The following is a 27060-nucleotide window of genomic DNA, read 5'->3' on the forward strand; positions in this document are numbered from 1 at the left end:
TCTTTACTTTACTTTTTACTTTTTTTATTAACAATAAATATTCTCGAAAACTTCTTACACTACAAGAAAAACAAAATATAACAACAATAAAATCTAAACAATTATTTTTTCTTTTTTTAATTTTTAAGGTTTGACACTCAAACAAGTACCCAAATCAATTCTCACATTCAATAAAGTCAATCACATTAAAGAACACTATTTTAAACATATCCACTATTTTTTGTAAAATTATCACCCAAAATAAAAGTATTATAGCATTTTCTTATAATACTGCCCACTTTTTTATGAGGGACTAAAATGCATATATTGATTAACAAATGTTCATTTCCTTTACCTACTCTACTGCTTTTCTTATGAATAATAGCCATAATAATAACTAAATAACACTGTAGGATAGAACAAAAACGAATAGGCCTAACATGCTTTTGGCTATTTACAAATATTTATAGGATAAAAGAAATATCAGTTACAAAGTGTCATTCAGGTACTTTTTCTCCTCCACTCATCTAAAAGTATTTTGATTCAGTGGGAACTTTGAGTGATTCATAATACTTCTCTATAAGACATTGTTAAGACAATGTAAGACATTGTACTTACACACACATTGTTTGGTTATATTTTAATTATAAACATAACCACAACGTTCTAACAAAGCACTTGCTGAATCATCAGACTGGCAACTATGAAAACAAAGCGCCTCAGCTACGACGTCATTGACAACCTGCCAACTTAATCGTAAACTTCCGTCAATGTTACTGATTGATCAGCTGTGTCCGTGCTTTATATAACATGCATAATAGAAAGTATGCTTATTTTTAATGTATAAAATACGTGTATTAGTAATGTATTACATTTTCTTAAAAACAACCAGTAAACCAGACATCTGCACTTTATGTATTTTTAAAACGTAAATTACAAAGGCCCAAAGCATATATTTTCAGCTGCAGCTGTAGTTTGATTTGTAACATTTTTTTGAAACTAAACAGAAAAACTTTCTCTTGGAATTTTAAGAGTTAATTCTGTACATTTAAAATTATTGTAAAACTGGGTATTTAGCACCAATATTTTATTTTTCTATATTGTTTAAATAGAACATTAATTTTGTTAAATTCCACTTTTAACTATGAATTATAATATTTAAAAACCATATAACAAAGTTAAGTATACATTGCAATAATTATTTATAGACAAACATCCCTCAAGTTTTACTGTTTCATCTATAACCATTCAAACTTTATCAGGAGGAAGACTATGATCACCCTGTACATGATAAATTGGGTCCATATCCCTATCATCATACCATTCAAAACAGAAACTAATATCTATGTTTCCAGTACTTTACTTTGAAACATTGTTACATTATATATAACTGATTTTTCTAAATATTTTGACCTTGTTGTAGATAGCCATCTTCAGTCAACATATGTTAAACCGAAACTGCCAATAAAAAGCATTCATCTATATGTGAGTGAGTTGAAATGGGCAGAGCTTTATTGTGATTGGTTCATCATCTGTTGACTAGAGATCGCTCTCCGCCATCAGTGAGGCCAAAAAATTTCAAGAATTTGAATGTATCAACAAGATTTTGACGTGGTGTGAACCAGAAAACTTAGTTGGTAGTGTTGATACCGTTTGCATAAGACTAAGATTTTTTAGAATAATCTCACAGTTTTAAAAATAAAGTAACATTATACCTTATTATCAAATTGGAGCTTCTGCCAGTGTAACTTTGTGATATACAAATGATTAGCCCTCTTAAATTAGATACGAGTATATATATTCTATCTTTTATTTAAAACATATATAATTTCCTATTTTATTGCATTTGATATAATGTTACAATTTAAGGAGTTGAATATTTTATTTATCAATGTTTCACATTGTTTTTCTACTTAATTTATTTTTCTTTAAATATTTTACAGGATAGATCCTTGGAGTCTCCTGATGGCTTTTAAAAAAAAGGCGATTGCGCTGGGAGCTGAGTACATTACAGGCGACTTAGACCACTTTAAGTTTAGACGAATGTCTGACATCGTTATGGACAACATTCCCTTGGGAGAATACGAAGGATTAAATGAAGCAATTGTAAGTGCTGAAGACCATGAATGTTTCTATACTAATATTATTTATTGTAATTTTACCAAATATCAGCTTTGTTGTAAACCTTTTCTTGTATAAATTTTTGAGACCTGGTGTATGCCAGTATAGGATGAGTTAATAAAGCCAAGTGAGAGGGCTTTCTAAACAATCTGAAAGCCCATTCCCAGAGTTAAGTCTTGATTTCGTAAAGATTGTCTCCACTCACATAAAAACTACAAAATGCATTTATGCTTTCATGATCTGAGGTGGAGGGAGTGTTCAGATCTGAAAACTCGGGTCTCTTTGGTGGGATCTAAAAATAAAACAAAGCAAAAAATGTCATTTTATATGTTTTTTGTGGCAAAAACTGTCTGTATATACTTACTTATTTAAAGAATAAAAAAATGTTTTGGCTCATCATTTATTGAGCTGATAAGTGTGCAAACTTAGTGCAGCACATTGCCATCTGCCCGTGGACTTGACATAGATTTAAATTTCTCTTAGGTTCACATGTCATACAAATGCAATATTGACAAATCTCATTTAAAAAATTAGATTACAGTCATTATATTTCAAACATTTTTACTATTCATCTCAAAAAAATAATTATATATGGATTTCACACAAAAAATATGAGAGAAATTACACTTTTTGTATCATTACCATAAAACTAAGGTCTTTTGAGGAAATGTGACACAACCTCTAACATATAGATACATTATACCAGCAAATTAAAGAAAGGTTTAAAAGAGTTCAATTTATTGATTTTTGTGTACCAGTGTATTTCCTAATTACCTGTAAATAGAAGTTTATTAGGGCGGTGGAGGAAAACACAAGGACACAAGAGCAAGAATCGTTAGCTTACACATGTTTTAAGAAATTACACATCTTAATAGATTATCAACAGGGTAAAACCAACACTCCAGGAATTACTTAAAACATATATACTTCATTGACCGAAGTTTATGGACGGTCGTTGCATCGTGTCGGCTTTGAAACACATCGTGGTAACGAAGCCTAAACAGAAATTGCTGAAGATAAATGTGTGATTTTTTACAGTGTGTACGAGGTGTGTCCAAAAAGTATCCGACCTTGACGTCTTGCATGAACTGACGTTACTCAGCGGCAATGGCAATCTGGTCCCCTTCAAAGTACTCCCCTCCACAAGCCACTACCTTATTCCAACGCTCCTCCCTCTTCCGGAAACACTCCTTAAATTCATTTTGCGGAATGGCTAACAGGTCCTTCGTCGCATTTTGTTTTATTTGTTCAATATCGACAAATCTTTTTCCTTTCAAAGGAATTTTTAATTTCGGAAATAGCCAGAAGTCACAAGGAGCTATGTCAGGACTGTAGGGAGGCTGTCGTAGTTGGTTGATGTCGTGTTTGACCAAAAAATGCTGAATAAGATTTGAGGAATGAGCTGGCGCGTTGTCATGGTGCAGGATCCAGTCACGGCTTGTCCACAGTTCAGGTTGTTTCTTTCGCACTGCATCTCGTAGCCACCTTAGAACCTCAAGATAATACTCCTTATTCACTGTCTGGCCTCTTGGAGCATATTCATGATGAACAATGCCGTCCTGGTAAAAAAAAAACTGTCAGCATTGTCTTGACATTACTTTGACTTTGTCTTGCTTTTTTCGGCCGTTGCTCTTCGCGAGTTTTCCACTGTGAAGATTGATCCTTTGTTTCAGGGTTGTAGCCATAAACCCATGACTCATCACCAGTAATAACTTTTTTAACCCTCCATCGGGCGCTAAACGGAGTTTTCCTCCGTGTATGTTTTATTAGTAAAAATAGTACTACTTTTCTGATGTCGGCAGTCGTTTCCCGCAGTGTACTTCACGAGCATCTTTCGGGGAAACGAAACAATAGCCTCCCGCTTTTATTTATCAAAATGTGTCAGTATGAGGTCTACTTCCGTGCATGACTGGACGATTCCTCCGTGAGCGCCCGATGGTGTGTTTGTAGTGCTTGGACGAAATCACCGTGAGCGCCTTATTGTGTTTAGTTTTTATGTTGTAATAATCCGTGTGCGCCTAAATGTGTGACCTGTGATGGTTTCTTTTTAAATTTTACTATATATTTTATTTGAATTTTGTGAAATGGAGAATGAAGACGAGAGACTTGTTAGTACAGTACCAGTGTGCTAGGGAACATTTCAGTAATGATTATGGAGTGAATATTGTCGCTATAACAACCAGAAGGAAAATGTTTTGAAATTTTGTGCAGTGTGTAAAAAAATTTTTAGTAAAGAATAAATTTTTATTTCAGAGCAATAATTGACATTACAATTGTATAATATCTCAAGAATTGAAGTAAGTTGTTTTTGTAAGAAGTTAAAAACTAAGTTAATTTCCATACATATTTACAGAAGGTTAAATATTTTTACAATTAATTGCATTATTCCTTAAAATTAATCATGTTGTTATTATACAATAACATTTTTTAAGATTTTGAATTTCTTATTTGGAAAATTCATTACATAAGAGTGTAATTTTTATTAAATTTCTAAAAATGAATATATTACATTGTAATTAAATCAGTATGAATATTTAAACAAATAAAAACAGTTTAAACGATTATGATATCCATTATTCGCCAACCTGGAGGAAACCTCCGTGAGCGCCTGATGGTGTTTCTAATTTTAAGCGCCCGATGGAGGGTTAAATAGCCCTGGGTCACTTTTTAACAAATCCAGATTGTCCTGTGTGATTTCAAGTCGACAGTTCTTTTGGTCTTCTGTCAGCAGCCGAGGAACAAATTTTGCCAAAACATGGTTCATTTTTAAATCTTCGTGTAAAATTTGACAAACTGACGATTTTGGTATTCCTAAATCTTCTTCCAGCTCTTAGACAGTCAATCTATGGTTTTCATAATTGCTACACGAACACGTTCAACATTTTCAGCGTTTCCGGCCTGCCAGATCGGTCATCACTCTCCACTGATATGCGGCCATTTTTAAACCGCCTAAACCACTCTTTTATTTGTGTATCGCCCATAGACACGTTACCATAAACTTTCCGTATCATAGTAATCGTCTCTGATGCTGAATGGCCAAGTTTTGACAAAATTTAATGCAAATGCGCTGCTCAACACGTTCAGTCATATTGAAATGCAACGTACACACACGGCAGTACTGTACGGAACAGAGCGCTGTGACTCACTGAGTGACTGGATCGTATTCAATGCCTAATAAGGGAAGGAGTAGGCTCGCCCCCCTTCCCCTCTGGTTCGAGCCGGTCGGTTACGCTGGGGCCGCCTACTGGTCGGCGGTCGGATACTTTTTCGACAGACCTCATACATGAGGTATAGTTTCTGGTAGTTATGTTTTTAGTGACACAAATTAAATTTTTAAAGAATTATAATTTAAGAGAATTACATGTTTTTCAATAAAACATTTTGGTTGGAAATGAATTTTTTTTTAAATAAAACAAATAATATTTTTCCAGTTAACTTTTTCATACACGCCATTCTCCCGTTTTAATGTTTAATGTGCAACAGTTGGCATCAACTATTTAAGTAACTGCAATAATTAAGCAGCAGTACCAACCTTTTGCTGTCAACTTTCTATTTGTACGCTACTCTGAATAAAGCCATTAGTAATGACAAATTATGGTGCTTATTGTTACTTGCAGGTTCTAATCAATAGTGTTAGCCATTAGACAACTTGAAGATTTAATATTTAACACTTAGAGTGCTAATCCCGTAATTTTACGGAACGGCGAAACTTCGGAAGAATGCTAATCCCGTAGTTTTACGTGGTTGTCATTTCAATTGGTATTATATTATATTGTCCGTATTTAAACGGGTTTTGCCTACTCTACAATGTTATTTGGGTTTTTAGTAACACAATTCACCGCTAGAAAGCGTCAGATGTATTGTATGAGCTTAATGACAAAGCAACTTCGGTCGCGTTGTTTACGTGCCGCTGACGTGACGTTCGTTGCGCCCGGCAGTCGATGTCGCAATCATGGCTTCTCGCAGCTTGAACGACGTTGCGATCAGTGATGTATTAGATGAAGATAGTTTTATTGGTGTAGATAGTACTTTTGACGATTCTGACATTGATCCTGATTTAATGGAAGAAGATTAGACACATACTTCAGGTAAGAATAAGTAAGTCTATTTATCATATAAACATCAGTCTAAAAGTTTGGTTATGTTATTGTTTTCGTGAATCAAACTATAATTTGTATTATAATAAATTAACTTTATTCAACTAATATTCTATTCTTATGAATAAAATGAAAATATATTCATATTTTACATAGTATATATTATTATGTTACAGATGCTGAAAACAGTGCTGACAGCGAAAGTGATGCCGACTCATCAATATGACGGCATAGTTTTTTGTCAAAAACTACAAAACATAAAAACATGATTTGTATTATTCAAAGGACAGTTTATATTTGTAAATGGGTCATTGTAAATAATTGTATATATGCTTAGTTTAGTAGGTTAGATAAAAAAAACTGTCTCAAAAAATAATTTTTTTTTCCAAAAATATATGTTTTAAAAAACATTTTTTATGTGTACTTTTTTAAAAAACCACTAACAATCTCACGTTAAAAGAAAGACAAAAGTAAGCTGAATTAAGGCATGTAAGTATTTTTCTCATACCTTAAATACTTTTTTTTAAATACATTTTTGAAAACCACCAAAAACGCCCAGCATTCTACAGAGTTACATGTCATTTAGGGCCAGCACTCAAAGTGTTAATCCCTTTTCCTAAAGTGGTGAGAGAGGACAACTTAAACTTTTAGAAAAAGTAAACCCCACTTTCATAAATCCCAATAAATGAAAAATTTCAAAACTAAATCCAAATCTGTCATAAAAAGGTTTTGTATTGTTCCAGTAAACATTAGTGCATAGTGATTAAAATGTTGTATTAATTATTTTGAATTTAAAAAATAAGGACACTGATTGTTGAAATGTAACATTTACTGATACTGTAAAATAAAATGTTGTGCTATAGCGATTTACATAATTATTTCACTCAAATTTCAGCAGATGGTTTGAAAGAATGTTTTTTTTTTCAACTTCTACTATTATCACTTATTTTAAATATTTGTTACTTCATATACATTAACATACAGGTTTTTAAGCAGCACTGGATTTGAATTGTTCGTTGTTTAATTTAATCAGTCATAATCATGTCTCCCACTAAAAATTATTAGATTCCTATAACCTGTCCATTTTGGAATAAATGTAACAAATACAAAAATAAAATATATTTTAAGAAGTCTATATGGTATAAAAATTAATAAATAGAAGAAAGGTTATATCATTATATAATCTTATATTTATATAAAAAATTATGTATAACATTCTGTATTTTTAAATTTATTATGAAGAATCTTGAACTTAAATATTTATCATTTAGTTGGTTAGTAAATTTGACAAACAGTTGAAAGGAATATATTTTATCTACGTTCACGCATATAAAGGAGATAGATATGTCATTGTTTTCCATTGCTAATGCTAATACAGTACTACAAATATATCACTCTGTCTTCAATGGGTTTATATATTATTTAGATGTATTTATGACAAATTTGGGGTTGAGAGTCTCACCGAGACTACAACAAGTGACTGTAACTGTCTCGTTGTCAGGTGACATTGCCCGACGGTCAGACAGAGTCGATAACCTTCTCACAACTGGTGATAGCTGCTGGCTGCCGCTCCGGAGAGGTCGGCCAACTTGCCAGAATGGGCAACGGACCAGGATTCCTTGGACTGCCTATCCCTGTGGAACCCAGGTTAGTCTTGTCCTACAATACCAAGTATAAGAGAGTACTGTAGTAGAAAGTGGATTTCTGAGTTAATGTGACGGCAGCAAATGGATGATGAATGATTTGTTTTACAGAATCAAATCAAATCAAATCAAAACATCCTTTAATAACATGTTCATTGAGAACAGAAATGGTGTCAATTATACATAGTCATAATTCAAATCACATAGAGAAACAAATTATACATTTTTAAATGAGTCAGTGAAATGTTTTAATAGATAAAGCGTTCTTTGGAATCGTTTTAGTCATGTTGAAGGAACTCGTTGATGGAGTAAAATGGACGTTCGGCCAACCAGCTGTGAAGTCTTGATTTCAGCTTGCTTCCACTTCCTGTTCTTATGTCCCTTGGTAGACGGTTGAAGAATTTAGCACCTTTATATGTGGTTTTTTTTTCTCATATTGAGTGAGGCGATGTGCTGGGAGGTTGTAGAGGTTGGCATTACGTGTGCAGTAGGTGTGTAGATCCGATCCTCTCAAGAGATCTTCTCCATCCACGTACATCACAACTTCTTTGATGTAGAGTCCAACAATCGTTAAGATATTTAATGATTTAAATGCTTCCCTGCAGCTGTCAAGTCGTTGCAGTCCGGCTAAAGTTCTGACTGCCTTTTTTTGAATGACCAGGATTTTCTCGATGTTTTCTGCAGAAGCTGCACCCCAGACGGCAAGGCCATACCTTAAGTGTGTTTCGAAGTATGCAGTTCTTGCTGTTGCTAGGTCACTAATGGCCTTAATTTGTTTAATTGCATAGACACTAGTGTTTAATTTTTTACAAAGATTTTCTATGTGTGGGGTCCAGCATAACATGTTGTCTAGAGTTATGCCTAGAAATTTCACTTGGCTTTCCAAGGTGACGCCTGGTATCTGTGGTACAACTTTGTATTTTCATCAACTGTTGTTGAAAATGGTTTACCATGATAGTATTTTACCTATAAAAATTCTGCGATAGTAGAATATGATAAAATAATATTCTTGTTGCAATTACAATCCTCAAGTATGGGATTTAATCTGATGGGAAGATCACTTCTGACAAATCAGTTGGAATTGGAAAATTAAAAAATAAATAAAATTATAAATTGAGTTATTGTAATAAATAACACAAAAGCTGAAGAATCCATTACAGTTGTCTAAGTTCTAATAAAGAGTAATATCATGCGAAAACAAAATAATCAGCGTAATATATTTACGCAATTCCAGAGAAAACAACATAACTATATTTTTGCATATTTGTGTAGTTGTCACATGGGTTTTGAGTTAGACATCAAATACCAATTCTAGACATCACATACCTATTCTATTTACAATACCTCGCTCCTTTTAAATAGCACAGATTATTTGTTTTGTCCATCAGGGGCTTGAAATCACCCGCACCTACTTCTGTTAGAGAGAAATGATTGGAGGAGTAGCAACCAACCCTTTGACAATGCTAAACATATAATAAAACTTAGTCATAACAGCGCCTTGGGTGGTAGGCTTATAGAGAATATTTTCGCAGTTTTGCATTATCGTAGACTATCTTCTATAATATTTTTGTGTTTAATGAGAAAAAATTACACGATACTGTTATCATTTTATGCCTCCATATATTCATTGAAACAATATTTTAACACAGGCTTGATCTGTTGATTACCTCTACAGTTCACTACCCCAACATTTTCTGCATGACAGGCTGTGCTAATAAGTGGGACAGATTTCGTTGTAACAAGATCATTGTATTTCCCAAGAAAGATACTGCAAAGAAAACACAAAAAGTGTAAAGCAATGTGTATAGTACATTTGTAAGAGTTAAAAATATACTGTGAATGTTATTAATATGAACTCTATTTGTTTAATTGTTAGTGGGTGAAAGACACATGTCATATAATGTTATTCCTCAAGAAGATAGTTTATTTAGAGCTGAAGTATCGGAGGATGTTATTGACAAGCCGGCAGAAGTACTGGCACAGGCAATAAAGTACACATGTCAAGACGTGTGCGGTCGCTGGTGACGGCTGGTGCTGTGACTCCTACCTTGGAGGCGAGAAGGGTAAAGGGAGGACAGAGCGTGGCTTGCCAGGAGCGGTCATTCTATCCTAACTGTTACGCTGAGTGATAGGGAAAACTAGTTAGTATGGTAGCCATAGACTTTTAAACTGAACTTATGAGGAATGTTACATTCTATTATTAGAGTAAATTCTATTATATAGACAAATTCATGAATTTTTACGACGAGGAGATCAACAAATAAGTCTTGTGGACTTGTTTTCAGTTTCAACAGGTCATCGAGGGGCAGAAGGAAGAGTGCTATGACAATAGACAATTTCTTTATTTACATATTCATAGAGAATAGTACATGCGTCATAAAACAAAAGTTGTGGTTAGTAAAATTTATACAATGGAAATAGTTTTTGTGTCATAGTTATATAATGCAAAGTTGATACAAAGTTTGATGTCCAGAGGGAGCTCTTGTCTTCCGCTGCACTGAGTCGTCAGGTGCTCAAGAATTCTGACTCTGAATAGTAGGGCCTTTCTTGCAGCCATTTTGTTAGTTGGTTCGCGAAACACTGAGGTGGCTGGTTTCTTAGATGATCGGGCAGGTGGTTGAAAAACAGCGCTCCTTGGTATGAGGGTTTCTTCTCAGAGAGGCTTAAGCGGTGTAAGGGCAGGGTGAAGTTTGTGGCATTTCTTGTGTTATATGGATGTAGTTCCTGGTGTCTTAAATGCTGTGAAGTGACTGCATGCAGAATGGTTTCCCGGATGTAGAGTGAGATTGTTGTGAGAATTTTTAGTTGTTTAAAAGATTCCCGGCAACTTTCCTGGTGATGTAGTCCTGCTAGGCATCTAATTGCTCTTTTTTGTAGAGTAAGAATCTTTCCCATGTTGGACGCTGTTGTTCCTCCCCATGATACTATTCCGTATCTTAGGTGCGTTTCGAAAAGAGCAAAGTAGGCAACTTTGGCTACCTCCATGCTACATACTTGTTTAATTCTGCGAATTACATAGATACTTGAGGAGAATTTCTTACTTAGTTGGTCTATGTGGGGCTTCCATGACAATTTCGAGTCAATTGTGATGCCTAGATATTTGGTCACATTGCTTACTTCCAGGTCCAGGAGAGGTGCTAGGTTTGTAATTTTGTTTTTTGTGTTGAAAACTATTTGTACAGTTTTATTTTCATTTAATACTAGGTCATTATTTGTGCAGTATTGTTTAGTTTGGTTGAAGCATGCAGTCGTGTTTATTGCGAGCATTTCATTGACTTTATTAGAGATGGTAAGCACAGTGTCATCTGCATACATTATAGTAGAACAGGCATCATCCAGGCAGTTTGGCATATCATTCGTGAGGAGGAGGAAGAGCACCGGCCCGAGCACGGATCCTTGAGGCACCCCTCTTCTCACTTCAGTTGTTGCTGATTGAATTTTATAGTTTGTATAATTTTGGGTGTAATTTATTTCTACCAGTTGTTTTCTTCCCTTGAGGTAGCATTTAAACCAATCTGCTTCTTTACCTCCTACGCCTAGGGCTCTTAGTTTTTGTAGTAGCTGATCGTGATTGAGGCAGTCGAAAGCTTTACTAAAGTCAAGGAACAGACTAGTTACTGAACATCCTTCCTCTAGTTGGTCTATGATGTGTTCTGTCAGCTGTACCAGGGCTGTTGTTGTTGACCTACCCCTAAGGAATCCATGCTGTTTGTTTGTAAGTAGATTATGCTGTTCGAGATGGTTTAGGAGTCTGGTAAGGACAATTTTCTCAATTATTTTGGAGAATGTCGGGATGAGTGATATTGGCCTGTAGCTGCCAGGTTCACTCCGTGGTCCTTTTTTATATTTTGGAGGTCTTCAGAACAGTTGGGAAGATACCTTGCTGTAGGGATTTATTTATTATATTAGTTAGTGGTATTATCAGTTCTTCTTTACATCTTTTAACTAGTTTTGCGGATATTTCATCAATACCAGACGATGTTTTAGGCTTTAAGGAGTCTATAGCTTTTTTTACTTCTTCGCTTGTTGTTAAGTAGAACTGTAATTTCTCATTTGTGACTGGAGCTGGGTCAGGGTTTGCAGGATTAATGTTGCTACTGTTTGTTTGGAGTGTGTTTTCTGCTATTGTTGCAAAATATACATTAAGGGAGTTTGCTATTTCGTGTGGGTCCTTTGTTATTTTTCCATTTAGCTGAAGACTTAGCTGATCATAATTTGTGTTAGTAGTTGCTCACATGGTCATAAGTATTAAGTTACTAGGAATGGTGTAATTCACTGATAGTTGCAAATAGAGTAATACTTGATAGTTTAGAACTAGGAGTGGTGTCACATCGTAACTTAATATATTGTAATATATATATATTTATTTATTTAGTATAATAGGCTCTTGTCATTTCTAAAGGTAATAGGTAAAAGTTTGGTCATAACTGTATGATGTTCATGTTCCAGGAAACGTTATGTGTACTGTTTCCACTGTCCAGGAGGCCCTGGTCTGAAAACACCACTCGTTGTAGATCCTAGTGGAACGTATGTTAGGTAAGTTGATAGCATAGGCTTGCTTACTTTTTTCTAATAATAAAAGTATTTTCATATACATGATAAGAACTAGGAATTTGTTCAAAGAAATAAATTATGACTTTTAGAAACCTTTTATTTTTAACTCCCCATCGTAGAGATATATGAGTATAGTTTGTATATTGAGAAAGAATGCAATGCTATTCAGTGTAATATACTAGATGGTGGAATCCGTTTGCACTGAATCTGCTAGAGCTGAATAATGAAATCATCCGCCAAGATAAAAAATGACAAATTACCACAGTGCCGAATGATTCAATGCTCAAGGACAGGAGTGTGAAGAGAGTAAAAATTCAAGGCGGAATTCAGGAGGTATCGGTATTGGTGGATTGTCTCAACATTCTGTTCTGGTGGACTGAGGTGTTCTTAGAGTTGAAAATTATAAATTACTTCAGAGCCGAATAAATTCGGACCTCACGGACTGATGAAGAAACTCTCGAAGTTGACATACAAATAATATAATTTCTGGGTGTTATAGGAAAGCTTAAAGTAGAATCTTAAGCTGTCTCCAAAAGCCGCATTCATATTAGTCCATCTACAACATTTATTGAAAGTGTTAAACAATATCATTGAGATATGTTACAGAGTCAAAAGTATGTCAGATGGGTGTCTAGTCAAGTAAAAGATTATCATTCCATTAATAGAATTCCCAAGTGTGTAGAAGGCCTGGTTCTGTAGCCAATAGTGAAGGACTTTGGTTGGTTCTTGGGTTGTCATCTTTCAGATAGCCAGGCAGCTATTAGACAGCTTCATTCCAGTATAGGACGGTTTTTTTCTTCAAATAAGACATTTCAGTGAATAAGGAGTGTACAGTCTTCTGCTTGTCTGGTGAAGTGATTGTGGAGATGTCTTTGTTGAGGAGGATCCTTGGTTTGCAGTATATAAAGATTTCCAAGATGTAGATGGAAGTCACTCAATAATTTCCAATCTTTAAATACTTTTCTTCAGCTCTCTCTCTAGGTTCTAATCCTTACATCATTCGTAGAGCTGTCTTCTGAATAATTAGGACAGAAAGAAGATTTCCATCCGAAGAACCACTCCAGACAATTTTTTCGAAACCTAAGTGGCTGTCAAAAAGTGCATGGTAGCAATTTTTATGGCTTCAGGACCACTGGTCTGTTTACTTCTCTTCTGTGCAAATAAAGCTGAGCTAAGCTTAAGGCATATGTTGTTTGTCTAGGTGACTTTTCCAGTTCAGGCTCTCATCACGGGTTATGCCTAAATGTTTAACATTGTCAGCTGCTTGGAGGCCTGACAGTTCACTTATAAGTGTTCAATATTTTTGGTCTTTGCCTCTCTGCTAGCTAACTTGGCTTTCAGTTTGGCTATCCATCCTTTTAAAGATGTATTCTCTTCTAGAAGAGCTGATACTGGTGTAGCAGCTTTGTCCTAGTGAAGTTTCTGTTGGTTAGTTAAATCTAGAAGACACCATTTTTTTTATTGGTGATTTTTTTTTGTTCTGAAGGACACTTGGTTGTATTGGTTGTTTGCTCGGTTGCTTGTACAGATTCCTCTTTAATGTGCGACGTAACAAAATCATCCCCTGGTCTTGGCAACGTCTCGCCTGCGTTTAATGTGTGGCAGACCTACTGTTTGTCCATTTTCATGTGCACATCTCCTGGTCATAATGATTAAGCCACCGGCCTGTTCGAACAGCAATAGATACTGCTGTGGTGAAGTTTATTTGTTTGTTTGTTGTCCATACATGTATTTCTGCACGAAACATCAACATTGTTTGTGAAATGTGGAAAAATAATTTCATCATTCCATGCATCTGAGTCGTCTTAATTTTGTTCCTCCAACACGATCTTTTTTTTCTATTTTTATTCGTACTGTTATTTATATATAAAATTGATTGTGAAATTAATATGTTTATTCCTATTAATTTATGATAGAGCCATGAATGTTACAAGATTGAGTGGAAGCCCTGCTATCTAAAACAAACACAGAAGATAATGTATCACAATTATTAGCTGGTTTTATGTGTCTTGTAACGTTAACTGGTTTTTCTATTTTCAAGAAATCCTATATAAAAATAATGTTTTATTAGTATACGTCATTATGTGTGGAAAGTTTTCAAGTATTACAAATTATGCTAATGAAATAGGAATTGGTATTGATTAAAAAAATATATAATATAATGCAGTATGTTGCAATTTTTGCAAAAATGAAACACCAATTCTTGTACAGACATACCCTTATATTTAAATAGTGCAGGTTCAGTATGAATCATTATAAAATTACTTATATTAATTATTGTTACAGATTTTGTTTAGAAATCTGATAACAATAAAAAGGTGTATATAGTATCTATAACCTCCTGAGTCCAGAGTGGCTAATACTAGGCACTTGTCTTGATAGTACTTGAGACCTGAGGATTTCAATAAGATTTAGCAACTATGACCGAAGTGCCTTTTATTAGGCACTCTAAAAAATTGGCCTTGAGTCCCGAGAATTTTTTTTCTTTAAAATATCATATGACATGATAATAACTTGTCTATAAACAAATGAAAAGAGCCAAAAAAAATATTTAAAAAATTCTGTTGTGCCTTATTCTACCCTTTTTGATTGTCCTAATAATAGGCACTTCGGACTGAAATGGGTAGAAATGGTATAAAAACATAGTAACATCCAGTTAAACCATATATTTTATTGAGTGTCAATTAACATGAGTACAAAAGAATTAAAAATACTGCACTGAGCTATCGTAATCAGACTTCCATGGTTTCTGTTGATTTTTGAGTTAATTAAAAATACTAAGTTAATTAGGATTTTTTAAATCATGACCCTCAAATTACTTTGTGTGGTATTTAGCAAAACAGTTCCTTCCATCTACATAGGCAAAGATAAACTTTGCACTGTGTACAAAAAACAGTAGATTTTTTTAAACACTTTGGGAAGAGCACACCTCTTTTGGATTTTCTTTGTCACTCCGGTAAGTGGGTGGCGCCTTGCAGTCTTTTCTCTAAACATGGGCCCGCACTCTTCCTACGATCCAAAAATCCTTCTTCTTGGTGTCCTTGATCTTCATCCCCATTTTCATCAACATCCAGACGAACACTATTCTTCTCAATCATGGATTTACCTAATTCCAACTTGAAATGCCTGAATTGAACAATGTCCTTGGGAGATACTCCTGACGATTTCTTAATTCTCCCTCATCTGAAGCCATGCATTTCCTAGGGCTACATAAAAAAGTGCAATAAACATCTAACTGTCCATTTTTTAGTTCTAGATCTAGAAGGGCAATAAGATAGTATTCTGTCTATCAAATCCACCCCTCCCATATTTTTTGTTGTATGACTGCACCACACTTGGTTGGACACTTGAATATACCTCTCCTCAGCCTTTGACCACCTTTTAACCTCACACATGGGCTCAAACGGACTCATTAGTTGAGATCATAGTTACGGATTTGTTATCCAGCCACTTTGTTAATGCTATCGCACCATCAGGCGCGAACACTGACAGTGGCTGAACCCCTACTTTGGCTTTTCTTAAAAATCTTGTCGACAGGAAGATCATTATCCTGGGGAAGCCTATCCTTCCTTAAAGTCCCTGAGCATCTAATTCCACGATTAAGAAGTTCTTCAGCTAATCTTACAGTATTAAAATATCTGTCGATGTAAATGACATGACCAGGAACTAAAGACCGAGTTAGATAAAGAACGGCAGACTCACATTGCCAAAAGCTTCCAGCAATATCTTGAGTAAAGGTGGTCTGATTCTGGTAAACCACAAAGTCACATATAATCCCAGTAGGATTAGCCAAAACAAATACCTTAATTCCTAAGGGGTTGGGCTTGTTGGGAATGTACTGTTTTAAGTCACTTGTGCCACTGAAGGGTATCATCATCTCATCTATACAGATGTGTTGAATTTCTGGTTTGTTTTAAGCATCCTAACAAAACAACACGGCACACGGTCAATCAGTGGTCTTATTTTCCATAGCCTATCGGCTTTCCTTTGCTCTTCATTAATGTCATCATCAAAGACAATTTTTAGTGAATTTCTTATTTGAAAAAAACCTGTCCCTAGACATATGATCAGCAACTACAGCAACTCTCCATTCCTTGTCCCAATACATACGTATTTGGGCAACTGTAGGGATGACATTACAACAAAATTTACTCCCAACCAAACTTTGAATTCTCTCAAAGATAAGTTCAAACTTTTACCTGTCTAAGTACATAAGTCTGGTTGCAAATTGTAAAAGAATATCATCATCATAATATAGTTCAACAAACTTCTCATTACTCCAATTCGTACAGTCCAGTGGTATATACGAAGGTTCGTGAAGAGTCACAGGATCAGGAGAAAAAAATTGCCTTTTCTCCATGGTTCGAGCAGTAGGTATGTTCTTTGTTCTCTTGATTGGTGGTTGCAGTTTAGTATTTTTCTTCCTTTTGGCTAGTTGATTTTTCTGAAAACAATCAATAAAATAAAATAAATCATGTACTCAGTTTAAAGTATTTTAATAATTTTCAACAGAATTTTAAGTAGAATGTGTAACCATAGTAATTACATGTATTTTGTTTGTATAAGTTAGATTACATTAGGTTAGGTTAGGATAAAGAAATTTGATGATCAAGTTACCTTTACTGCTGTTGATGTTGTGGGTTCGTTATCGCTGTCACTAAGTTGAGGGATGATAGTCAGGGTCGCTGTCAGTATTGTCACTCCCAATTCGCTTGAAATAAAGATTGCTCTCTTGTGCTGGCACTGAGGACATTATCTTCATTTTCTTCATCATTGAAATCCTCGATCTCAGAATCATCAGTCCCAAACAGACAAGCATTGATTTTTCTTGGTGTCACTGTAAAAAGTTATACTGAAATTCAACATAATAAAGACCGAAGTTACTAGTATTAGGTATTAGTAAAAATACTGCCTTTTGGTCTTTAGCCCTGTGTGCCTAATATTAGTCACTTAGATTGCACAACAATTTGTCCCTATAAAGAAACTGATTATTGTTGCATTTAATACACTACATAATAACCTTGTGATGTGTTTATGACATATAAATATAACTTATAAAGTAAAAACAATGGTTTTTATCTACTTACATCGTTGATTTTGTAGAGGATGATTTTTCTGGGTGGTGTTGCCATCTTGTTTGTTTTCAATGCTGTGTCACACTGACGCACCCTAGCGGTGAGTTGAGGAACTACATCAACAAGGAACATTCTAACCTGTAACAGTGCTACCTCCCTATGGGGCTACAGTCTGATTACCAGCAAGCCATGGAGAGAATTTTGAAGTTAAGTGACTAATACTAGGCACTTCAGGAATTTGTTTAAGTATACATCAGTTTACGCTCAGGACTCAACTGAGTTGTAGTTAATGGCCTAGTATTAGTCACTTAGGAGTTAATTAGAAAAAACAACAAAAATCCCTGGGTCTCAGGAGGCTATAGATGAAATTAAAAGAATAATATAAGAATTGGCTAAAATCGTTAGGGTGGTTGTTCTTTGATTGGGAGATAATAATTTTAAAAGCTAGACATTAAAATTATGTGTATTAGAATCAGAATTCTTATATTGTCATCCCATATGATGCAATGACAAAGCCTTAAATATGAGTATCTAATAATCGTACATTCAGGCTACATACAGGCATAGTAACATAGGCCTAATCTAGAATTACGTACTCAACACTTACAGTGAAAAGTAAAAGTCAATACTTTATTAAAAGCTAAATTTAAAAAAATGTTTTGTGTATTGCTTAGTAACTTTTTTTCAATAAGATATAAAGTTTTGTGTTTCAACTGTTTTAAATAGCATTTTGTTTTATTTCATCATTAATATCCATACAAACAAGGATCTAGATTGAGGATTAACAAAGAAAAGGAAGCTTATCACAGCTGTCTGTGTCTCAGGAGGGAAGGTACGAGTGACAACTACTTGTGCGGCCGCTCTCCAGACGCTGAAGACGAGCCTTCATGTGAAAATTTGGAAGTGGACTACGACTACTTCAACGAGAAAATATGGCCAACCCTCGCAAACAGAGTGCCTGTATTTGAATCTCTCAAGGTATACTTAGACTAGACGTAGGTGCAATCATATTGTTAAATGCATACTCAACTGCTCCCTTAATTCTATCATTTTTCATATAGAGAAATACTAATAATAACAAGATTATTCTGCAAACTTATAAAGAGACTAGCTGTCACCTGCGACTTTGCATACAATTTTTAAAATCAAAGTCCGTAGCCAAAGCACTTATGCTGTAAAATAATGGTCCCATATAATATTTTTCAAACATAAATAGGCATACAATTAGGTATGTAAAATTTCAGTGTTCATGGTTAGACGATGAGAGGTTGGGGGACAAACTGTTATATAAAGTTTTGCACTTAGGATAATTTATGGTTCAAATGGATTATATTTCCGATGCCACAGCTTACCCAAGTCTCGTCGCTGGCTACAATACAATTGATGACTTGTTTTCCACTTAGTCATAGTCTTCAAAAAGGTCAGTGCAGCAGCAATAAAATTACAAGGTAGAACCTTCTCTTTTTAGCACATGTCCGAAATTCCATTTTTTCACCTCTCCCGATAGTAGTACCTCAGGTTACAACCCCTATTATTTGGCAAGATGGGCCATTAGATCCAGTTAGAGATGTACCTTGTTCAATTATGTCTTGCAGACATCCAAACCATTTCCAGATTACATTAGTACATTCGATAAATTGTCGTCTAGGTCTTACAGTGTTAAGTTTGTGACATCTCCAACTGTGAAATGTATCTCTGCAACTGTCCTTCAGACATGATTGCCTGTGGGATACTTCATCCTCTAACAATTATTATATAAAAAATTAAGAAACTTTAAACATGACTCGTTTATTTACTAACCCAACCATAATAACATATTTAAAAGGTAACAAAATGTCCAGATACCCCTGCGGAGTATGCACCATAGGAGTGAAATGCAAAGGAATCCTATGTACAGGCCAGTGCAACAAGTGGTTTCACTCAAAATGTCTTAGTTGGACGGATAAAAAATTCAAAAATTTAACAACAACCGAAGTGGAATGCTGGAAATGTGACAAATGCACTACCCCACCAGAAGAAAACACCGGACCTAACTTAGATGAAGTAAAAGCAAACATTCAAAACATGAACGAATCAGAAGAAAACGACCTAGAAAACTCGCTTTCCTTGGCAGCGGAAGTTGGGAACGCACTACTATAGTCGAATAGATACAACTTCCGTATTGGCGTGCTGGGGCGTTCTGAAGTTAGAGTGAGAGGGAGAACTGCCTGGTTGGCTACCTGACCAATAGGAGCGAGGAGCGTCTGACGCGGTTGCCATAGCAACAGGCACTGTTGCCACATCGGCAAAGGCATATTGGCAAAGGTGGTAGGCTGATTTTACTGCACGCTGGTACATCTGGAGGGTTTGGTCCTAATTGTTGCTTCTTATTTGCTTCAAAGCAAACCACAGACTACCATGAAGAAATGAACCATGACACTTTTTCAAAATAGTTCAGAGAATCACTTCTACCTAACCTTTCTGCTCCATCGGTTGTTATGGACAAAGCCCCATACCACTCCAAGATTTTAGATAAGGCCCCAACGCAAGGTAAAAAAAAGCACGGAGCTGGGAGGCGGTGTTTGAAGTATTTTGACAGCCCCCGCAATAAATATATTTGTGCTGTGAATGTAATACTAGGTTTTCAGAGTACCCAAATTATTTGTCCTTCACGATATCCGAATTATTTAGTAGTTGTAGATTATTATATAGTATAATGGTAACATGTTAATATCACACATATTTGTGTTAAATTAGAGAAATTTCGTTTCTGATTACTAGTGTAAACAATCAAAAGACAACACACACTGACGTGTTGTTTGTTGGTAAGTATGCTGGCGTGCACCGTCTGATGTTCTCTTCTCAGTGTTCGGTGAGAAAGTGACCGCTCACGGCAGTGCCTGCACCAACGCGGCAACACCGCGGCATGAGTCTCCCCACTGCTCGCTGCCCCTCCACACCCTTCCAATACGGAAGTTATATCTATTCGACTATAGCTGAGAACCAAGAACTAAGACAGAATATAATGACCCTAACTATAAAGAACTCAAAACTAACTTCAAAAATTGAAGAGTTAACGATCTCTGAAGAAAGCCACTCAAACTACCAATATAAACTTGAAGAATTAAAAAAAAGAAAAACCAATCATTTTAAATAAATATAATATGCTAGTTAAAAAATTAAACTGCCTAGAAAATCAACTGAAAAAAGAAAAACAGGTACGGAATGACCTTAACAATATTTTTGAAGAAACAGATATAGAAAAAGAAGAAACCATTTCCAAATACGAGAACATTATTAAAGTACTCCAAAAAAAGATTGAATGCCTTGAAACAATTAAATCAAATAACAATATAAGCCAAGACAAAGGCAACAAGATTTTCAAAAACATTACAACACAGACACACAATCATGACTTAGACCCACCATAGCCTTTTCTTAACAGAACTGATTGGAATTAAGACAAGACAAGCGTGCATGGAAGACTCTGTGAGAACCATTCAAGAACAATTCATAATATTCACAAACGCTGTGAATCAAAATGAACCAATTTCAACTGATAAACCTACTCTCAACAGACCGGTACAAAACCCACCAAAAAACCACAGGGGCCTGGGAGTTACGAAAAGCTACCTCAGTGTCTCTCTTCAGGCACAAAAGTACAGGGAGGAATGTGAGGAAACCCCAAACCAACCACAATTAATAAAGGAAAAAGAACAACAAAATACATTCAAAATCACCATCTCCCCTCTAATAACAGCTGTTAAACTGGACCCCTTAGACTCTTTTGAAGCTTTCTTTGAGAAAAATATTGAGCAATATAAAAAAGAAACTGTATCAAGAAAAATGAGCCCCGCTGGAACAGAATTAAATGAAACCAGAGCCTTACAAAATTATCAACCGCTAAATAACACTCTCTGTATAACTGAAGCACAGGAAAATCACTCTGAATCTTCCTATCATTGCAAAACAATAAGTAGCAAAGTTAATAATCAATGCTCTCCCCATAATTTTTTAGGAACCAGCCAAAAAATAAAAACCAAATTCAAAACCAAGATCTACAAACACAAACATCAGAAAAGGCCCTAAAAATACTTCACCAAAATATTGACTCCCTGGCATCAAAAAGGGATAGACTCGAACATCTACTCCACGAACTCAACCCCGACATCGCAATCATCACTGAACATGGACTCAACAATGACCAACTCGACAACACACGACTCAATGGATATAAACTGATTGGCGGTTTCTGCAGAAAAAACCACAGAAAAGGAGGAGTTGCCTTTTACTCAAACGAAAATCTTGGAAATACTATACACACAATTGATACCTCAAATAAATCAATTAAACTTATGTGTGAACTTTTTATGATAAACCTTAAAATGAAAGGTAAAAATATTAATCTGGTCGGCGTGTATAGGCCACCTAAAGGAAACAGAAACTTCCTTGGACATCCTATCTGATACCCTTGAACTTTCCCCAACTTGGATGTAAATGTTGAGGTAATCATTACAGGTCTCTCAGACCACCGAGCCCAACTCTGCACCATCAACTTACAAACCAAGAAATCAAAGTGTCCTGGCTCCTCACAGAAGACTCAATCCTGAAAACTTAAATCATCTGAAACATCTACTGGCCTCCGAATTCTGGGAAGATGTTTACAACTCCCCAGACGTAAACCAAGCCTACAGCCTGTTTATTGGTAAAACGACTACACTACTTAATACAGCTTGCCCCTTAAAAAATTCCAGACCAAGAGGAAAACAAAAACTCAAATCTACCCTAACTAATAGTGATGAAGCACGTCGCCTTAGGGAAGAGTACCTGCAGGCATTTAATAATCAAATTCTGCATGGAAGAGAAGAAGACAAAGCATTAACAGCAACCAAGAAAAGGGAATATGACTTGAAGCTCAAACAGCTAAAACAACAAGATACCTCTAAGTACATTCAAGAGGCTGGAAATAAGCAAAAAGCAATTTGGAAAGTAGTTAATTGGGAAAGACAACAAAAAAACAACACTACCGATCAAATAGAACTAATAGTAGAAGGAAATCAAGTTAACGACCCTCAGCAAGTAGCTCACCTTTTCAACCACTACTTCACAACAATAGCAGACAAAACTCTAGGAAATGCTAACCAAGCCCCCTCACAAAATGCCCTTTTTAACCAGCTGGGGGATGAACCACCTGAACTCATCCTTCAGCCCGTAAGCTACCAACAAATCATAGATACAATATCTGGACTGAAGTGAAAAACATCTGCCGGAACTGATGAGATCTCCTCTAACATCCTTAAGCACTGCAAGGAAGAACTAACACCTCCCCTCACGTACATAGTAAATAAATCTTTTCTTCAAGGCACATTCCCTCAAAATCTTAAATTGGCTAAAGTATACCCGAAACTTAAAAAAGGACCACCAGAGCAAATTAGTAATTATAGACCAATATCCCTGCTCAATACAATACAAAATTACAATATCAAAATTGATTGAGAAAGTAATGTTAATCCAGCTGATAAAACATCTAACTGATCACAATATCCTTACCAGTCAGCAACATGGCTTTCTTAAAGGGAGATCCACAACAACCGCACTCATTCAACTTGCAGGATTTATTATCGACCAGAGAGAAGAAAGAAAAAAATGTCACCAGCCTGTTTTTAGATTTCAGCAAGGCCTTTGATTGTCTGGGCCACCATCTTCTTATAAAAAAAGTGAGAGAAATGGGTGTTAAGGGAATGGCAGAAAACTGGCTAACGAGCTAACTTGAGGGACGATCGCAAATGGTAGAAATTTCATACACACAAAACAACAGCGTCTGTAAAGCAACATCTAAACCACTACCTGTGAATAGGGGCGTCCCACAAGGCTCTGTTCTTGGCCCTGTGCTCTTCATACTGCTCAGCAATGACCTTCCTAGATATCTCGAAGAGTACAGCCAGGTAATAATGTACGCTGACGACACGGCCATGCTAGTAGCAAAATAAGATACCGAAGAACTTGAAATAGCCTCATATGTGTCATTAAGCCTAGCAAAACAGTACTGTGAAAAAAATGATCTGGTGTTAAACGAACGAAAAACCCAACAATTTATCTTTAGACGAAGAAACACAGATCTTTCTTGCCTACCAGATATAAAAATTAACTATGAAGTTAAATACGTAGGAGTCATCATTGACAGCAAATTAACCTGGAACCCACACATCGATCAACTAATCAGAAAGCTCAGCAGTAGCACTTACATTATCAGACGCATAAAAAATATCAGCAACATTGAAACAGCTAAAACTGCTTACTACTCACTATTTGAATCCTACCTGAGATATGGATTGGTGATCTGGGGCAACTCCTCCCACTCAAACCTCCATCGTGTCCTGGTAGCACAAAAAAAAGCTATTCGAATACTAGCTGGCCTAAACCCATCTGACTCCTGCAGAGCTGCTTTCACTGAACTGAAGATACTTACAATAGTGTCCTTATACATACTCGAAGTTATCTGCTTTGCCCAGTCCTGCAATCTTACAAGATTAGAAGGGACCCACTCCTACAATACGAGACACGCTTACAGCTTTGCACTGCCCACTCACCGCCTCGCCATCTGAAGAGAAGCCCAGCTATATGGGACCAAAGCTGTACAACCTACTGCCAGACCACCTTAAAGAAATAACAGAAGAGAGACGGTTCAAGAAAGAAACTAGACAATGGCTCCTACATCGATCATTTTACACCATAGAAGAATTCCTCAACTGGAAAACTTATTTTTAAATACTATATGTTGTTATTTAATTGTATTTTAGTGTATAAATGACTCCATTATATTTCTCCAAAGAAATCACAATAAAGATTCTATGACTATGACATAAACATAACAATCAATCACATTTCTGGTCAACAGTCCTTATCAGCTGTTTATAATAAAAAAAATTCAAAAAGAACATTTCACTTGCCATATATTAATTAGTTAATAATTTTGTGTATGCTTAATCGTATGCCTCTAAGTTTTTTTTTTTTTTTTTTTGACAACTAAAGAAGAGAATGGATTGCAATGCTTGAAACTTAGTGTTATATTTTTGTAATATCAAAGATGGTAAAAGTCCCAATACCTGTTAGCCTATTAAATTATCCATTATCAATAATAAACTTAAAGCAAAGTAAAATGTAGGTGATTTTAGTAATTAGATTGTCATTAATTACAAAATATGAATAATTTATTCTTATACTTGTTTTAACATGTTTTATTATAACTCTTTATTGCTTATTGCAGGTGAAGTCAGCCTGGGCCGGGTATTACGATTATAACACGTTTGACAAGAATGCCCTGATTGGACCACATCCAAGTTACATGAACGTTCTCATCGCAACTGGATGCAGTGGCCATGGTTAGTTGTACAACTTCAGGCCAGAAGCAAATTTAACATAAAAGCATTTTTGCAAAACTAACAATCCGTCTAAGGTGTTGGCAAAACCATATAATTTAACATTAAGCTCATATTTGGCCTTGATCATCTGGTAGTTGCCTACACCCAAGTAATTTCATTTAGAAATGAAATGGAATTAAAAATGCCTTAATTATAGAGATGAAGTTAGGACTTAATCACAAGATTGGAGTTACTCAGCCAGTTATTGTCCATGGCGAGTTGTGCCTCAATCATTAATTTCCCATCAACCCAATATAAAAATATACATAATTTTTCAATTATTGATTGATTTTTGGCATGTTCTGCAGGTCTACAGCAGGCTCCTGCCATCGGCCGCGCCATCATGGAGCTGATGATTGATGGCCATTACAAGACTATTGATTTGACAAGGATGCAGTTTGAGCGAATTTTCCATGAAGAATATCTTCTTGAAGACAACATTGTTTAATATTGATTAACTAGACAGGGAATGGGTAAGGAGAACTTGCCCCAGCAGTCAATATGTACTTGAAGTGGAAAATGAGAAGTGCCCTCTTGTTGAGAACAAACGTCCAGTATACACAAAATAATTGTGGTTATTAGTTTTATTTTAAAAAATGGGTTAAAATACAACTATCATTAAAAATTTGTTTACTGTTATATCAAGATGGACAGTTGGACTAAAAATTAAAAACAGTTGGTATCTGGAGTGGAATACAAGAAATATGATTTTCCTAGAATACATATATTGAACTTATTGGCTTTTTTTACAGATATTTTAATACATAAGATTACATATCAACATTTAGTATTTAATATAATTTAGAATAAAAATAAATCAAAATTGAAACAAGAGGGCTCTTTTTATTTCCATGTCTATAAAACTACAACCATCTTATTGTGGGCTTTGTTTTATGAGTCTGAGTCCCAAAGCAAAGTGGAATGCAATCTTAAAAAAACGCTTTACAGATTTTTAAACACAAAGTACTTCAATTAAATTTATATGTAATTGAGAGTTGGTAAACCAAAATTTTCAAAACCACAGGAATTTTCCCCTTAATACTTTATAAGAAAGAATATTTTTATCACAAACACATTTCATGCCAAAAATGCAATGAGTATATTTAATTATTTACAAAACTAAAAGAACCTGTAGGTTGCACGGACTGAACCAAAATTTAAATACTCAGAAATTAATAAAATATAAGTAAATTTAAAAACATAACATATACTAATGTAACTGAATAAAGCAATCAGTTTTATCCCACATTATTCCCATTCATTATGAAATGTTGAACTAATCATGAAAAATTGAAGATCCTGTGGGCAATGATGTTTTAATTAAACTTGAAATGTCACAATTCAGCAATCCAAGAAAGAAACTGTACTTTTATTATGTTTTAATAATAGAAAGATCCTGTGAAAAAGTAGTTATTAAAGTAATTTTTGGACTAGTCTACTTATTTACTTGTACATGTTGTTTATAAAAGATTAAACATATTTATTAATTTGTTCATAACAAGTGTTTCAATTGCTTTCCTAACTTAATTGAACTAAAGACCATACAATAGTAATGTCCCTTATCACTCAGTCCCAGGAATTGTTCTCAAATCCAAGAATCCAGCTTCCCCTTTAAAGTTTGTCTCTGTGAGTGGCAAAACTTGCACATTTTTGCTTAAAGTACAATATTTGTTTGTACAGTAATTTCAGTTTACATTATATGTTTTTGGAATTTTTTAATTTATTATAACCTAATTTATAAAATAAGGTATCTGAGTTTCAGGCTACTTTTTATATGACAAAAATTCATAATCAGTAAATTCAATAACAACTGTAAATCTAAACGTTTTTTACGAGTAGATAACTTTACTAATTAACACACATTAAATTAGAATATATTAACAAGTAAAGAAATATAGATAAAAAACATAAATGACAATATAATTCAAATTCGGACATTGTCATTATGTCACATTTGGGCAAATCCAAAATTCTCGAATCTGATTTTGAATCTTAAAAAATCTATTCTTGAATTTGGAATATTAATAGCTTTTCTTTAACCTACGAATGATATAAACAAAATCACCACCAATCCAATTTTTGTCATTCTCTAACGTACATGGAGACTGTCTGATATAAAAAGTAATTCAAGAATCCCACTCTACTAAAAGGATTTGGAGAGGTTTAGAGAAATATCTATATTTTATATCAC

The 27060-nt window shown here is 35.0% G+C and overlaps 1 protein-coding gene across 4 annotated transcripts in view; it reads left to right on the forward strand.

Moving 5' to 3' along the window:
• LOC124364880 (FAD-dependent oxidoreductase domain-containing protein 1) overlaps positions 1–26367 on the forward strand; it is a 49068-nt gene extending 22701 nt beyond the window's left edge. For all 4 annotated transcript variants that reach the window (XM_046820675.1, XM_046820676.1, XM_046820677.1 and 1 more), the window contains 6 exons: positions 1923–2085; positions 7699–7844; positions 12290–12376; positions 18294–18447; positions 24716–24830; positions 25178–26367. In XM_046820675.1, the coding sequence (XP_046676631.1) occupies positions 1923–2085; positions 7699–7844; positions 12290–12376; positions 18294–18447; positions 24716–24830; positions 25178–25317 (805 nt within the window). In that variant the 3' untranslated portion in view covers positions 25318–26367. The remainder of the gene's footprint in view (positions 1–1922; positions 2086–7698; positions 7845–12289; positions 12377–18293; positions 18448–24715; positions 24831–25177) is intronic.
• Positions 26368–27060: the final 693 nt, after the last annotated feature.

The sequence above is a fragment of the Homalodisca vitripennis genome, chromosome 6 (genome assembly GCF_021130785.1).
Source record: "Homalodisca vitripennis isolate AUS2020 chromosome 6, UT_GWSS_2.1, whole genome shotgun sequence".
Classification (NCBI taxonomy): domain Eukaryota; kingdom Metazoa; phylum Arthropoda; class Insecta; order Hemiptera; family Cicadellidae; genus Homalodisca; species Homalodisca vitripennis.